This window comes from Hemiscyllium ocellatum, chromosome 21 (genome assembly GCF_020745735.1).
Source record: "Hemiscyllium ocellatum isolate sHemOce1 chromosome 21, sHemOce1.pat.X.cur, whole genome shotgun sequence".
NCBI lineage: Eukaryota > Metazoa > Chordata > Chondrichthyes > Orectolobiformes > Hemiscylliidae > Hemiscyllium > Hemiscyllium ocellatum.
In genome coordinates, this window is record NC_083421.1 from 33,527,984 (window position 1) to 33,543,152 (window position 15,169).

A 15,169-nucleotide genomic window follows, 5' to 3' on the forward strand; every position below is an offset into this window, starting at 1 on the left:
ACACGGATTATTACACCTGTGTCATTGAGCCAGTTACTTCAGGGGTAGCCTCAGAAAATGGTTCACAGAAAGGAGTTACTTGAGGCCAAGAGTCTGATGGATGATGCAGCTCACTCAGGAGTGTTGCCCTGACGACTTATCTGAACTGGAGTTGGACAGTCAATTGGAATTCAGGAGTGACCTGTGTGTTGAAAATCCAAAGGTACATCCAGTACGGGAGACTGACCACCCTGCTCTGGAAAACAGCAAGAAGCATCCGGAAGCAAGAACTGAAACAATTACCATCAGTCTTACAACTCCTGCCTAATCTGGAGCCTAAAGTGAATGATCTGTCGGAGAACCTGGATTCTTTAGGTAGTACCAATACAGAGAAAGGCTTCACAAGCAAATGTCGGATATAACCATCTGCTGAGATCAGTGGTGGAAGAAGAGAATACTGCTTTTAAAGTGGACTCAAACGTTCTAGCGTATTAGCACAGTTGAAACTGTTTGTCAAGTAATTGCAAAGTGCACAGTTACGATATTGTTGCCAAGACAAAAGGTTTCAGGTGGGGAGATGCACATCAGGACATCCAGCAGCAGGTGGCGATGTTGTTGGAGGGCACAGAGCAAGGGAGATGAACGTTTCTGTGGAACTTCCAGCAGGAGGTGGTGATGGTGATGGTGATGGTGTTGGTCTTGGAAGAAAGTTGGAACAGTTCAATGAACTCTCAGTGGAAAGAAAAAATGTCTTTGGGGGAGGGAGAACGAGTGGGAAGGGAGAGCAGGCAGACAGACAAATGAATTCCTCAGCTTAATGTAACCCATACATGCACATAGTGTATGTAGATTTTTTTCAAACCCTTAATTTCCTTTCCTGTTCATGTTGTTCTGACGCCAGTGGAATAAAGAAACCCTGCTTCATGACATTTGGGCCATACATATGTTCCCATCTCATGTTACATTAAAATAAAAAGCTGAATATTCATGAGATGATTTGTGGTGTTCTGAAATATTTATCAAACTACAGTCTCTCTTATTTTTTTGCAAATTACGGCTGCCCAGTAAGAAACTCACCTCTTTGCTTGGAAATACATAAAAGATGTTACTCCTGACGTCAAACTAAGCCTTGCCAGATTTTTGTGTACGCAAATCTGACCATATCCCACATCATTGAGGCCCCTGTAAGATTCCATCCATAGTAACTGGGTTTGCTCCAAGCCCTATGATTGTCTACAATTCCATTTAAAACCTCAACCAACCATGCACATTTCCAGCAAGATATGCAACGTGTTCCTTTCTGATTAATTTACAAGTCTCCAAAGCATTTGCTCTGCTAAGCTTCGGCGTCAGGTGAACCATTAATATTAGTCAGATTCCCCATAGCATTTTTCTTCGGATTCGGAAGTTTCCCTTTCCTTCTGGCTGGAACACACGCTTGCCTCAGACTGAATTTTCGTTGGCATCCTGAGAAACTGCTCCCCATTTCTACAATTCTATCCTTCTTCCCCAATGCCAATTCATCTTACATGTGTCAAAGTGTCTGTCTGTATTGAATTTCAACTGCAGTGGGTAACTGGGAAATTTTGCAATGAAATAGCCCAGAACTTTCAATGATGGAACCTGAAATCTGGAACCTCACTGATTTGAATTGTTGGTTAATGCAAGGCAGACAAGGAATTGAGCTGGTTGACTGGTCCAAATGTAGATAGTTGAAACGTCTCTTTATTTACAAGTATGTTCAAACTTGTATCTGATGGAAAAATGATAGCAGGATTAATTGAGTTTATACAATATACTTTTGCACAGAAAGTAGTAGCATAATATAAAAAAGACCTTAATTTTACCCTGCAGTAACTTGCATCCACTGAACTAAAGGCAGAATGAAATAGCCAGAATAATGTGTAAGTTGTTATGTGCCAACAATATTTGAAAATGGTATGGATATGCAAAGCAAGGTTTATTCACAACAGATTGGTGAAGAAAGGTGACTGGACCCAAAATGTTAATTCTGCTTTCTCCTGACAGATGCTACCAGACTTGCTGAGTTTCTCTAGCCCTTTCTGTTTTTGATTCACAATGCATTGTGTTAAAAACAGAAAATCTGTCATCAAGTTAGATTCTGTGAGAAAAGAGAGACACGAGAGATTACTCTTTGGTTTACATTGGGTAATTCCAGAACACAAAAGGCAGTAGCGTGTAATAGACTGATCAATCAGTTGAAATTGTCATTTGGGCTACTGTCCAAATGAAACATTGTGAATGTCCTAACAGTATGAGCTACAATGATATGGCCTTCACTCAGTTGCTAACTCCAGTCTGGGACCTTGTTTAGCAATCTTGCAAAGTTTTTCACTTTCTTGATGACTGATTTCCACCTGCAATCATAAATCTGTATTTCCTGTGATATTGTATGTAACTCTGAAGTGGTGTGCAGCTGCTCCTTTCATTGAATTAGGAAAGCTGGTTTTGTTCTAAGTAGCATGCAGAACACAAAAAAAAACTGTTTGAAACCTTTGGAACTAAATCTTCTGGTGCACCCACACATTTTTGAATCACTCTGTTTAGAGATTGTCACTACACATGTCTGGAGCAAATGGGGCAAGAACCGGTGCCATCTGGCTCATAGGTGATGATGCTACCATTATTTTTGTTTTTATTTCATTATATCTCCCCTTTGCTAGCAGTGACATGTATGTGTGGTTTCAGGTTTCATTGGTAGAGGGATTGAGTTCCAGAACCGCAATATCATGCTGCAACTATACAAACACTGGTGCGGCCACACTTGGAATATTGTGTACAGGTCTGGTTGCCCCATTACAGAAAGGATGTGGAAGCATTAGAAAAGGTGCAGAGGAGATTTACCAGGATGTTGCCTGGTCTGGAGGGAAAGTCTTATGAGGAAAGGCTGAGAGACTTGGGTCTGTTCTCATTGGAAAGAAGGAGGCAAAAGGGGGATTTGATAGAGACATACAAGGTGATCAGAGGATTAGGTAGGGTAGACAGAGAAAGACTTTTTCCTAGGATGATGACGTCAGCTTATACGAGAGGGCATAACTACAAACTGAGGGGTGATAGATTTAAGACTGATGTCAGAGGCAAGTTCTTTACACAGAGAGTAGAAAGGGCGTGGAATGCCCTACCTGCTAATGTAGTCAACTCAGCCACATTAGGGAGATTTAAACAATCCTTAGATAAGCACATGGATGATTTTGGGAAAGTGTAGAGAGGCGAGCTGAGAATAGTTCACAGATCGGCACAACACTGAGGGTTGAAGGGCCTGTTCTGCTCTGTATTGTTCTATGTTCTACGTTCTATGTGAGCAGTAACCCGTATTCTGCAAACAACCTTGCACCTTCTTTTGAATTACCTGGGAACTTGTAGAGCCTATACTTTTCTTTGATTCCTATATGGCAAAACCTAAGCCAGTTAGATTCAATTTGCTAGTCAGTCAGACCCCCTTGTTCCTGTGGTGTAAATTGATGTGATAGTTCAGTATTTTTCATTGTTGTATTGTCCTGATGTGAGTAAGACAAGACATATAAGTAAGATCTCTGTCTTTACAGCAACGCACTGTTTCAATATTGTTAATGACTTCCAAGTCAGTTACTTGGTGTTTCATAAATCAGCTTGGAAACTGTTAACCATGATAGCAGAGACTGGTTTTGACCTGTTGACCTCTAGGCCCATAACCCAGAGTTGAATCAATCAAAGCTGCTCTCTGTTATCATCATCAACAGCTTTCAAGTTGGTAAGTAAGATAAAAATCAGGATGGATTTTGTTTTTGGTGAAAAGAGTTTCTTGACTTCCTCAATCTTACAGTGATGCTCTCTCGTTATATGTGCTCAAATACAACTAATATCCATTTTTCTTAATCTTAATAAAGACATAGACAAACTTATTAATATGATTGACTGGGATATTGACTCAAACAAGCAATTGTTTGAAACTAATATTATTAAATATCAAGCAATAGATTTTCAGTGATATCAAAATGTTTGAATAAAAAAAAACTGATGTTATTCAACATCTTGCCCATTGATCAGGGAGAGTTGAAATCTGATGAACATTCCAAGGTAATGACCAGAGGTGGGGATGATTCTGAGTATCACAAGATTGTGTTGGCAAAATGGAGTCAGTGAGAAGGTGAACATGCTGACTGCAGAAAATAATGAGGGATGAGTACCTTTCAGAGGGACCACACAAATCCAGAGCTCTGGTAGTAATGCTGATAAAGTTCCAACTGGGAGTAGTTTATATTGTGAGCAGCAAGGCAGCTAAAGCATATAGAAGATGCAGTTCTTACCAAATCTTCCAGCTGGAATCTCTCAATGTATGGACAAGCCTAATTAGCTTTTACGAGAGGTCCCAGTTTCAGTCAAAGCCCACACGCATTTAGCTTTGCTGATATCCGTTTCAGAAAAAAATGGTGTTGATGCTTGATATAAATCATAACTTCCCTTTCCCCTACTTCTCTACACCAAACCAATACAAGAATTCTCTGGCTCTACTTCTCCTTTGTTTTTAAACTCTGGATACTTGAGTCCAACTATAAATGCTTAAGGAGGGGAAACAGAGTCTAAACAGCCAATGGCTTGAGTGAGTGCTTAAAACGGCTGGTTAGAGGGCCTGTCTTGTTGTCTAGGACTCCTACCAAGTTGTTTTATAAGTTTTGTAGGTCATGCGGCACCAACCTCATGATGTTCCACTGATCACATGACCTTCATAGACCCCCATGTCAACTTAGCAACAACTTGTGCCTCATCCACTTTGCATTACTTGCTATACTCACTGAGCCACTCATCCAGCATTCATCATGACCAAAATCTTAGAAGCCAAGAGAAGATGAATAACTTCTGACCACTATTATAACTCTCAATCATAACTATTGATATTGAAAACCTTCCTTCATGAATTCCATTCAAAGCCTTTATACTTCATCGAGCAGTTAATAGCTGATGAGAACAATCAAACTTCATTTCATGCCCTACAAAGACATTTGGCCCTTTAATTGTCTCTTTAAACTGTCAATCAAGCTATGAACTTAGAAGCCCCTTCTATGATAATTGTAGCTTTTGAAGTTCCATTAACTGCAGTAATGATAGAGTAAAAGTGCTTCTAAAAATGTCAATAAAGAACTGTATTGAAATGCTAGTTTTCTAGCCTACACAAGATGGACAGAGACAGGTATAGGCCACAGGATAGGAGTGATACAAAACCTGACCACTGGATGGATGTATGTGGTTGGAAGGAGATAACTCCACATCAAAAGCATGCTATTTATTGAAAAGAAAATGCAGTCAGCAGGTTCCAGGAGAAGTGCTCAGAAAAGTCCAGGAATTATTAAGTCCAGTAAGGAATTGTAGTTATGGCATAGAAAATCCTTGGAAATTGTCCATGGCAGTGAGAGCTTAGAAGAAGTCCTGAGATCCATTAATAGTTCAGTGCACATGGGAGTAGACATGAAGAATTTGTTTAGTGCAGCTGAGAAATGTCCATTTTAATTAATCTAGTTGTTTTTAAACAAGCTGAATTTGTGCCTCAAGGTAGGCATTGGAGTTCAGCCTTGGAAATCCAGTGGAACCCATTCTCAAGGGAGGAGAATACACAAGCAGGACACGAGCAGTGATTGAGGCAGTCTGTGATGGGGGGGTTATTGGCAGAGTTTCAAGGCTGGATCTTGGCCAGTGAAAAAATCGGAATCCCTTGTAAGGGAGAAAAGGTTTTAATGAGAGTAATTGACCCACAGTGTCACCCTTCATTTGTGATGGCTGCTGGCCTCTGCTTTGTGGGTGTTTAATTAGCATTTATCTGTTGACTCGGATTTATCTCATGTCAATTCTGTGGGTGTTTGAATACATGTTGTATATGTATTATAAGTTGTTTTATTTTTATGATATTTTACAGCAATTTTTAGTTTGTTTGTTCAAAGTCCCCAGAACTTTGTGGCTTTATTCTTACAGTGAGTACCGGGGATCTCAAACTTTGTTGACAATAAAAAAAAAGTTCAGGTCCCTTGCCAAATTGTAACATAATTTGGTGGTCTCATCTGGGATTGTAACAACCCCATTTAATTTACTCAGGCACTGAATCAGATGCTTCTGAAGATTCCCTGTGCACAACTTAATTTACACATTGATAGTTCTCACTGCTTTCTGCCCTGAGGGTAGATTTAGTTTCAACTTAGCATCGCCGGGATACTTATACATGACATTTCACTCCCAGCAAAAGATTTGCACAGATCTACACTGCATAACCCACCCGTCTATAGGAAGTTCTCGCTCTCACAATTAAGGAGTTTTGTATTGCAGTATAAGACTACCTGACTTTCCAATTTAATTTTTTTTGTAAAATCCAACATAAAGGACTCTGATAATGGGGCAAGTTATTTATTCCTAAAGCCTGTGTTATTGTTTAATACGCACAAGTTTTTCACTTTGTTTCATGGATTTGGAATAGTTTTAAATTACCTGCTTTCAAAATATGTTGAAATTTCACTCAAACTACAATGAGTATAGTCTGTGAGAGTTATTCTTTCATGGAGTTTGGGTATCCCCAGCAGATTTTTTGCCGTCCTCAGTTGCCATGAAAAATGTGCTGATTAGTGACTTTCTCAAACCAGTACATTCCTTGGGATTTAAAATGACTCAAATTGTTCTTAGAAAGGGAACTACAGGAATTTTGCCCTGTGAAAGTGATGGAAATGCAGCATATTTTCATATGCGTGATTTGGAGGGAAAGTTGCAGGTGGTCATGTTTCCTTGAAACCACTGCATCTGTTTGTCTAGGTAATAAAAATCACACGTTCTGTGGATGGAAACTTGATGAAAATTGCTGCATGATGCAGTGCATTTCATCTGTATTACACTGTTCATAATTTGTAAAGAGAGTGAATATTCAAATGATTAATTTGCATCTGGCTTTGAGGGACAGAACTCCTATTCTGTTCATGATGTCTAAGTAAATTTAGCCATGAGTGCAAAATACGAGGAGTGAATTATCTGGTTTTATTTTAAACTCAGATACGTCATAGAGTCAGAGAGATGTACAGCACAGAAACAGACCCTTCAATCCTACTCATCCATGCTGACTAAACGTCCTAAATTAAACTGATTTCATTTGCCAGCATTTGACCCATATTCCTCAAAATCCTTCCTATTCATATACCCATCTAGACGCCTTTTAAATGTTGTAATTGTCCAAGCCACTTCCACCTCCTCTGGCAGTTCATTCCATACGTGCACCACCCTCTATGTGAAAAAGTTAGCCCAAAGGTCCCTTTTAAATCTTTCTCCTCTCACCTTAAGCCAATGTCCTCTAGTTTTGGACTCCCCTAACCTGGGGAAAAGATCTTGGCTGTTCACCCTAGCCATGCCCCTCATGATTTTATAAACCTCTATAAGGCATCCCTTAGCCTCCTACACTCCAATGAACAAGGTCCCAGCCTATTTTTATAACTTGAGTGCTCCAACCCTGGCAACATCCTTGTAAATCTTTTCTGAAACCTTTCAAAATTATCACAACATTTTTCTAATAGCAAGGAGACCAGAATTGAATATAGTATTCCAGAAGTGGCCTAACCAATGACCTGTATGGCCACAACATGACCTCCCATAATCAGTGCAATAACCAATAAAAGCAAGCGTACCAAATGTCTTCTTTACTATCCTGTTTATCTGCATATAAATAGATAAATATAGGGTTACAAAAATTATCCTTCAGATTTGAATCAAATAATAAATCTTATTTCTGAAATTACCTCAAGAGAGTTTGTCTCTTAAAATTTACTAGGGGGAAGCACATCAGAGCATGTTTCAAGAGCGAGAAATAAATTACATCACCTCAATTCAGGACAGATGTTGAAACAAATAGAAGAGCTCAATTTGTCTTTCTCCCCTCTCACAAACATACAATTTCAAGAGCTCTGGTTGTCCAGTTTATAGCTCTTTTATAGTGCTACCATGACCTAATTCCACTCTTGGGGAATGGAATTCCTCACTCAAGTGGTTAATTCTGATAAATTCCCAGAGTTTGATTCTGCCATTTACTCTAGCACATTCTGTTTTCTTGTTTTTTCCCTAATATTAGAGAGCAGTTCTATTTCAAATATTCTCCTTTGGAATTTCATGGGCAGAACTTCAAATTCCAGCATTTCACCGAAACAAAGGGACATTGACCCACATATGTGTGCCATTTTGTGTCACTAAGTAAGTCACATTCCATTTCATGGTGAAGCAGCATCTATGAAAGCTATTGGAGATAATAAACTCCTGGAAATGTGCAAACAGCTTTCATAATTGCTTATCAGAAATGTAGGTTTGAAGTATATTAAAGCATATTAAAATCGAATCAACTAGATCCATGATACAGTCACTAAAATTGCTGGAGATGTAGCCAACCTGAGTAAGCTTTCTGGAATATTCAATAGATTTTTGAGATTCTAATGGTAATTAGTGAGACGTTGTGTGACCAACCAAGCTTTACCCGTGAACTAAACTCGGTCTGGCATTATGTACCAACAGGAGTAAGCAGAAGTTGCCCTCCTCCCTCCTTCACGGAACCGGAGAGTTATGCCCGAAACGTCGAATCTCCTGTTCCCTGGATGCTGCCTGACCAGCTGCGCTTTTTCAGCAACACATTTTCAGCTCTGATCTCCAGCTTCTGCAGACCTCACTTTCTCCTCCTCCTTCCTTCAGTTTGACAGTCAAGCTTTGAACCCTGAAAATCAAACAGAAAATGCTGGAGAAATGCATCCGACCTGACAAGTCTAGACAGAGTGGATAGCACAAAGCTTTTTCCCAGAGTGGGGACTTAATTACTCAGGGTCACGAGTTCAAGTTGGGAGAGGAAAAGTTTAAGGGAAATATATATGGAAAGTTCTTTACTCAGAGGGAGGTGGGTGCCTGGAACATGTTGCCAGTGGAGGTGATAGCACAATAGAGTAATTTCAGATATATCTAGACAGAAACATGAATGGACAGGGAGCAGAAGGTTACAGATCCTTGGAAAACAGATAGATAGAGGATCTAGATTGGCACAGGCTTAGAGGGCCGAAGGCCTCTTACTGTGCTGTAATTTTCCTTCTTCTTTATTCTGTGACAGCAAGTGAGGAGAGATAAACAGAAGTTGTGTTAAGACTATGCGCTCAAAGCATTAACTCAGTTTCTCTCTCCACAGATGCTACTAGACCAGCAAGTCTCTCTAGCACCTTTTCTTTGATTTCTGGTTTCCAGCAGCTGCAGTATTTTGCTTTTATTTGAAGCTTTGAGCCCTGTGAGAGTTGTGAACTATGTTTACCTCTCTGGAAGTAGAGACCTTTACAGGAATATCCTTTAAATTTCTCCAGTGACAATCCAGAAAAAAAGGGACTATATAGCCACATCACAAAATGTTATATCTGTTGAGAACCAAAAGCTGACAAAAATCAAGAGCAGGGCAGCCTTGCAACTCATAAATTCCAACTCTTTTAACTTTCATGGCTTAGCATTTAGCCACATTTTACTTCTGTCTATTGTTATGCTGGAGTTGTGTGCCTGCATTTTGAATGTGTGTTATGCTTTTTCAGGACCAGTTTGGCTACATCTGAGGCAATTTTGGTTTCATGGGCTTAGATTTTAATGGAGAAAGTGAGGACTGCAGATGCTGAAGGTCAGAGTCGAGAAGTGTGGCGCTGGAAAAGCACAGCAGGTCAGGCAGCATCTGAGGAGCAGGAGAGTCAATGTTTCGGGCAGAAGCCCTCCATCAGGAATGATGAAGGGCTTATGCCCAAAACATCAATTCTCCTGCTCATCGATGCTGCCTGGCCTGCTGTGCTTTTCCATCTTGAAATGTTTCAACCAAACGAGGAGTATGCTCTTGGCACTGCTTCTCACCAGGTCATTACATTAACTTCTTCATTCTTAATCTATCAATCATACGGATGCCATAAGGTTCTGTGGAAACCCTTCATGACTTTTAAAAGTATTATATTTTGGATCTTCTACTGATAATACCATCAAAAGCATTTATATCCTGCCTTTGGTGGAAGAAACTTTCCTAACACATCTCACGGATGTATCAAACATAAATTGGCACTAAGACAATTTGAACATTATTTTCTATCCTCATGCAACTAATTTATTCACAAGAAAATAGGTCTGATTTCTTCTTCAGCTCCACCATCATCCTCAACATGTCTGCCCCCCTACTCAGAGATTTATTTATTTTCTGGAGGTTTAGTCATCTGGGATAACCAAATGAATCATAATTATTGCTCAATTCTAAACAGAGGATTTGTCTAAAAGTTGTTTCCCTTTGTCTTTTGGTGTATTCTCATTTCTCGCCAATGTGTTGATCAATAGTGTGGAATATGTGAGTGTTCTTTTCCTCTGAGAATCTAATTGTCCAGTTCTATGCCACAATTTCCTCTGAAACAGTGCAGTCACATCAACAATGTAACATGATACTCTTGTAGAGCTATTCATTTCAAAGTAAGATGGGAGTCCAAAACCATTTAAGTAGGTAGCCTCGTAGTTATTGGTTATGCCTAACTTATTACAATGCCGAACTGTTTGAGATAATTTAAAATTTCCCAAAGTACCACATGACAACCTTTTAAACTTCATCTTTTAGTCAATACCATTAAAAAGACAACCAACTGTAGCTTTCTGATACCATGAATGTGTAACTCGCCTTTGTTTGCCAGCTATCTGCCTATTTATAATTGTGGTATAATTATGCCTCTTGTTGTTGTAGATTATTTGTGCTCATTACTGATACTGTTTTCATTGTCCTCACTCAGTTGTACTGGTTTGAAAATAAATGTGTAAAGTAGAAAAATCATATTTATTTGAATATTGCTGCAGCCCTTTTATCAATTGTTTTGGAGGTTTTGAACATTTCTGAGCAATAAACTGTGCCTTATTATCTGAAAAAGATCCCAGTGACAAGATATAGAAATAAAACATGCTTAATTGAGTGTTGATTGTCTACAAGTTTGGCTGTCTCAGACGTGTCTTTGCACACTACTGTTCTGACTTTTCAATACAGTCATCACTGTATACAACGACTCATAACATCACAGTGAAAGTGGCTCAAGCAGGATTACTCAGAGAAATGGCGTTTTAACCCTATCATGTGAATAAATGTTTTCATTGAAAACAGATTGCTTTTGAAAATGCTACTTAGACTGGTCAGGGCAAAAGGGTTACAGACTACCTAATTCAGAATGTTAGTTAAACATGCACCCAACCACTAAATAAATGTCTGTCTCCATGCAGCAACTTTATGTTCTTTATTTGTTGAAAAATGTGAAGGACTGTTTGTTACAATTTTTTGCCCTTCATTTTTTTCCTTTCTGTTTACCCAAAAGTGACTGCACAAATAATTAAATCAGCATGTGTTCTTTTATTCTGAGGTAACGTGACACCAACCTATTTGAATGAACTATGTTTTGATTCTGTTAGATTGCTTGTTGTCATGCAATGTTTTTCTAGCTTGAACAATATGGGTTAAGCAAGGAATAAAGGACAAAAAAAGGAAATAAAAATGGATGAGAACAATTTCAAATATGATGGGGTGTTGTTGTCTTTAATGTTAATTATGGCTTAATAATGTGAGAAGGACCATTGATTCTGGGTTGGGATGTTTTGAATCTATGTTACCTTTTTGCAGTGATGTTACAACACAGGAAATGAGCCACTGAACTTGCTGAATGGCAATTTAATGCTTTTGCCACCCACTTACTCTGATTGTTTTGCAGACCTTCAAGACTGCGCTAATGAGCTCCTATTGGTGTTTGGGGAAGGGTGATGTCATTGATGACTGGTGCAGATGTGACTTGAGTGCATTTGATGAGGATGGACTCCCAAGCTGCAGCCCATTACCTCAGCCTGTGTATGTATCCCAATCACCTTTTAATCACCTTTGCATAAGGTTTTAGAGACTCCTGATGTTGGAAATCCTAGTGGTTTAAAGTTTCAAGAGATAACACCACAGTCTGAGCTCTTTGGCACAGTTGTTGCAAACTGTGGAGCATAAGTGAGCCAGTGGGATCAGGTGTAGTATTGATTTAAATGCACATTTTATGATGTCACCCTGATGTTTTTAGCAATGTCCTTTGAATTAAAATATCTAATGCATTCTTTGTTCTTCACCAAAACCACAAATTAAGCATTTAGCAGGAGAGGGCATTTTCTATTTACCTAATAATAAATCAAAATGTGTTTTTAGCCTTCCAGTACTGAGTGAGCAGAAGTTTTTGAAATTAATTGTTGTGAAGACCAAAGCTGCTCTCTTTCAGTTCCGTTCTCTCGTTCCTAGCTCTAACTCTTTCCCTGACAACAGTCTGGGGCTGTTTGCTACCTGTTAACCTTGTATTCATTCCGATGTTAAATCAGCCTATTTCCACTTACATAACGTCATCCAATTACAATGCCACAATCCCCCAACCCCCCCATTCTCAGTTCCTCAGCTCATCTGTTGATGAAACCCTCAGTCATTCCTTTGTTCCCTTTAGACTTGATTATTCCAACACTGGTGGCTGGCTTCCCACATTCCACCCTGTGTAAACTTAAGGTCATCCAAACCTCTGCTGACTGAGTCCTTAATCGCACCAAATGATTGACAAAAAAAGCCACAATCGAATGGCATGAGGTAAAACATTTCAGTGCAGTGAGTCCAGGACCAGATAGCAGCATAAACTCACACTAAGGGGGTCACCCACTTCAGACAGAGATGAGGAGGAATTTATTCCATCAGGCTGTAATATATCTGTGGACATCTTTAGCATAGAGGACAATAGAGATTGGTTCATTCAGTATTTTCAAGGCTGAGACAGGCAGATTTTTAATCAGTAAGGAAATCAAGGGTTATGGAGAAAAGGAAAGAAAGGGGAGATGAGGATTATTAGATCAGCCATGATCTTATTTGTGATATAGCAGACTTGAAGGACTGAAAGAGTTTAGATAAGAATGGTGCTGGAAAAGCACAGCAGGTCAGGTAGCGTCCGAGAAGCAGGAAAATTGACGTTTCGGGCAAAAGCCCTTCATCAGGAATAGAGGCAGGAAGCCTCCAGGGTGGAGAAATAAATGGTGGGGTGGGTGGGGTGGGGGGGGAGGGGGAGGGGAAGGTGGGGTTGGGGAGAAGGTAGCAAAGAGTACAATAGGTGAATGGGGGTGGGGATGGAGGTGATAGGTCAGAGAGGAGGGTGGGGGAAGGTAGCACTATCCAGCTCAGCCCTGCCCCCATGACCTGTCCTACCTGCCAGTCTCCCTTCCTATCTATCCACTCCACCCTCCCTTCTGACCAATCACCTCCATCCCTACCCCCATTCACCTACCTTTCCCCACCCTCCCTTCTGACCTATCACCTCCACCCCCATTCACCTATTGTACACTTTGCTACCTTCCCCCACCCTCCTCTCTGACCTATCACCTCCATTCCCCCTCCCCCCCCATTCATCTGTTGTACTCTTTGCTAATGCCTACCTTGATGGGCTGAAAGGCCTACTACTGCTCTTATGTCTTATGCAGTGGTTATAATCCAGAATGCCTGTAAGGAAAGCAAATTCAATCATGGCTTTTATAAGAGAACAGAATAAGCACTTGAAGAGATTTTTGAAAAGTGCAGGTCGACAAGGAAGTGGAAGGGGAGAGTACAGGTTCACTTGAAGAATGACCTCTTTTACGGCCTAATTTTAATTCTATGCCAATGCATCTGTTTGTATCAGTTAAAATCTGAACCGATATGCTCTATCGCCCCATCACCCCAACGCTGTTACTGACCTGTGCTTGTTCCTGGCCAAGCAAGCCCCTCAATTTCAAAATCTTCATGTTGTTTCCACATCAGTTTCTGACATGCAGAAGGTCATGCCAGGAGCAGGACGAGACATACTTAAAAATGAGAGTGGAGCTTCGTCGAGGAGTCAGGGAATTGAGGTTCAATTGGATGAGTAACAAGAGATCAGTGCTGCCTCTTCAGGAAGGCCCACTCAACTACAAGCCGATCAAGGCTACTCGTGTGGCATACTCTGAAATGAAGACCCTCGGGCAGAAATCTCACCCTCTGAGATGGGCACCCACTATGCTCAACAGCACCAGAATAGAGGCCGTGAGTCCTGCAGAGATAACCAGACTCAGGATTGGCATGGGTTGTGGAGTGACGCAAGCCACAGATAAGCAAAGTGCGAGGGACAGAATATTGGCTCTTGACAGGCCCCATCCCTGATGCCTCCACTCATTGATACCTCCAGTCAGGCACAGAGCACCTTTAATTAAGGGACCTCTCGCAGGCAAGGACAACCAAGGATGACCAAACCTGATCTTACTGCAAGCCAAGATGGCAAAGCAGCGGGGTGCTCATTTACCACCATCCCATCCAATTAACTGCCCATTCTCACCTCTGAGCTCACCATAATTGAGAGATGAAAATTCTAACCTTGGTGTCAATTGGGTGAGTAAAAAATGAGGTCTGCAGATGCTGGAGATCACAGCTGCAAATGTGTTGCTGGTCAAAGCACAGCAGGTTAGGCAGCATCTCAGGAATAGAGAATTCGACGTTTCGAGCATAAGCCCTTCATCAGGAATAAGAGAGAGAGAGCCAAGCCGGCTGAGATAAAAGGTAGGGAGGAGGGACTAGGGGGAGGGGCGATGGAGGTGGGATAGGTGGAAGGAGGTCAAGGTGAGGGTGATAGGCCGGAGTGGGGTGGGGGCGGAGAGGTCAGGAAGAGGATTGCAGGTTAGGAGGGCGGTGCTGAGTTGAGGGAACCGACTGAGACAAGGTGGGGGGAGGGGAAATGAGGAAGCTGGAGAAATCTGAATTCATACCTTGTGGTTGGAGGGTTCCCAGGCGGAAGATGAGGCGCTCCTCCTCCAGCCATCGTGTAGTTGTGTTCTGCCGGTGGAGGAGTCCAAGGACCTGCATGTCCTCGGTGGAGTGGGAGGGAGAGTTAAAGTGTTGAGCCACGGGGTGATTGGGTTGGTTGGTTCGGGCGGCCCAGAGGTGTTCTCTGAAGCGTTCCGCAAGTAAGCGGCCTGTCTCACCAATATAGAGGAGACCACATCGGGTGCAGCGGATGCAATAGATGATGTGTGTGGAGGTACAGGTGAACTTGTGGCGGATATGGAAGGATCCCTTGGGGCCTTGGAGGGAAGTGAGTGTGGAGGTGTGGGCGCAAGTTTTACATTTCCTGCGGTTGCAGGGGAAGGTGCC

At 41.2% G+C, this 15,169-nt stretch overlaps 1 protein-coding gene across 6 annotated transcripts in view; it reads left to right on the forward strand.

Annotated features, from left to right (window-relative positions):
* The window catches only part of LOC132825811 (astrotactin-2-like), a 1,607,744-nt gene that overhangs the window by 1,143,477 nt on the left and 449,098 nt on the right, over positions 1–15,169 (forward strand). For all 6 annotated transcript variants that reach the window (XM_060841306.1, XM_060841305.1, XM_060841303.1 and 3 more), the window contains one exon: positions 11,721–11,854. In XM_060841306.1, coding sequence (XP_060697289.1) covers positions 11,721–11,854 — 134 coding nt within the window. The remainder of the gene's footprint in view (positions 1–11,720; positions 11,855–15,169) is intronic.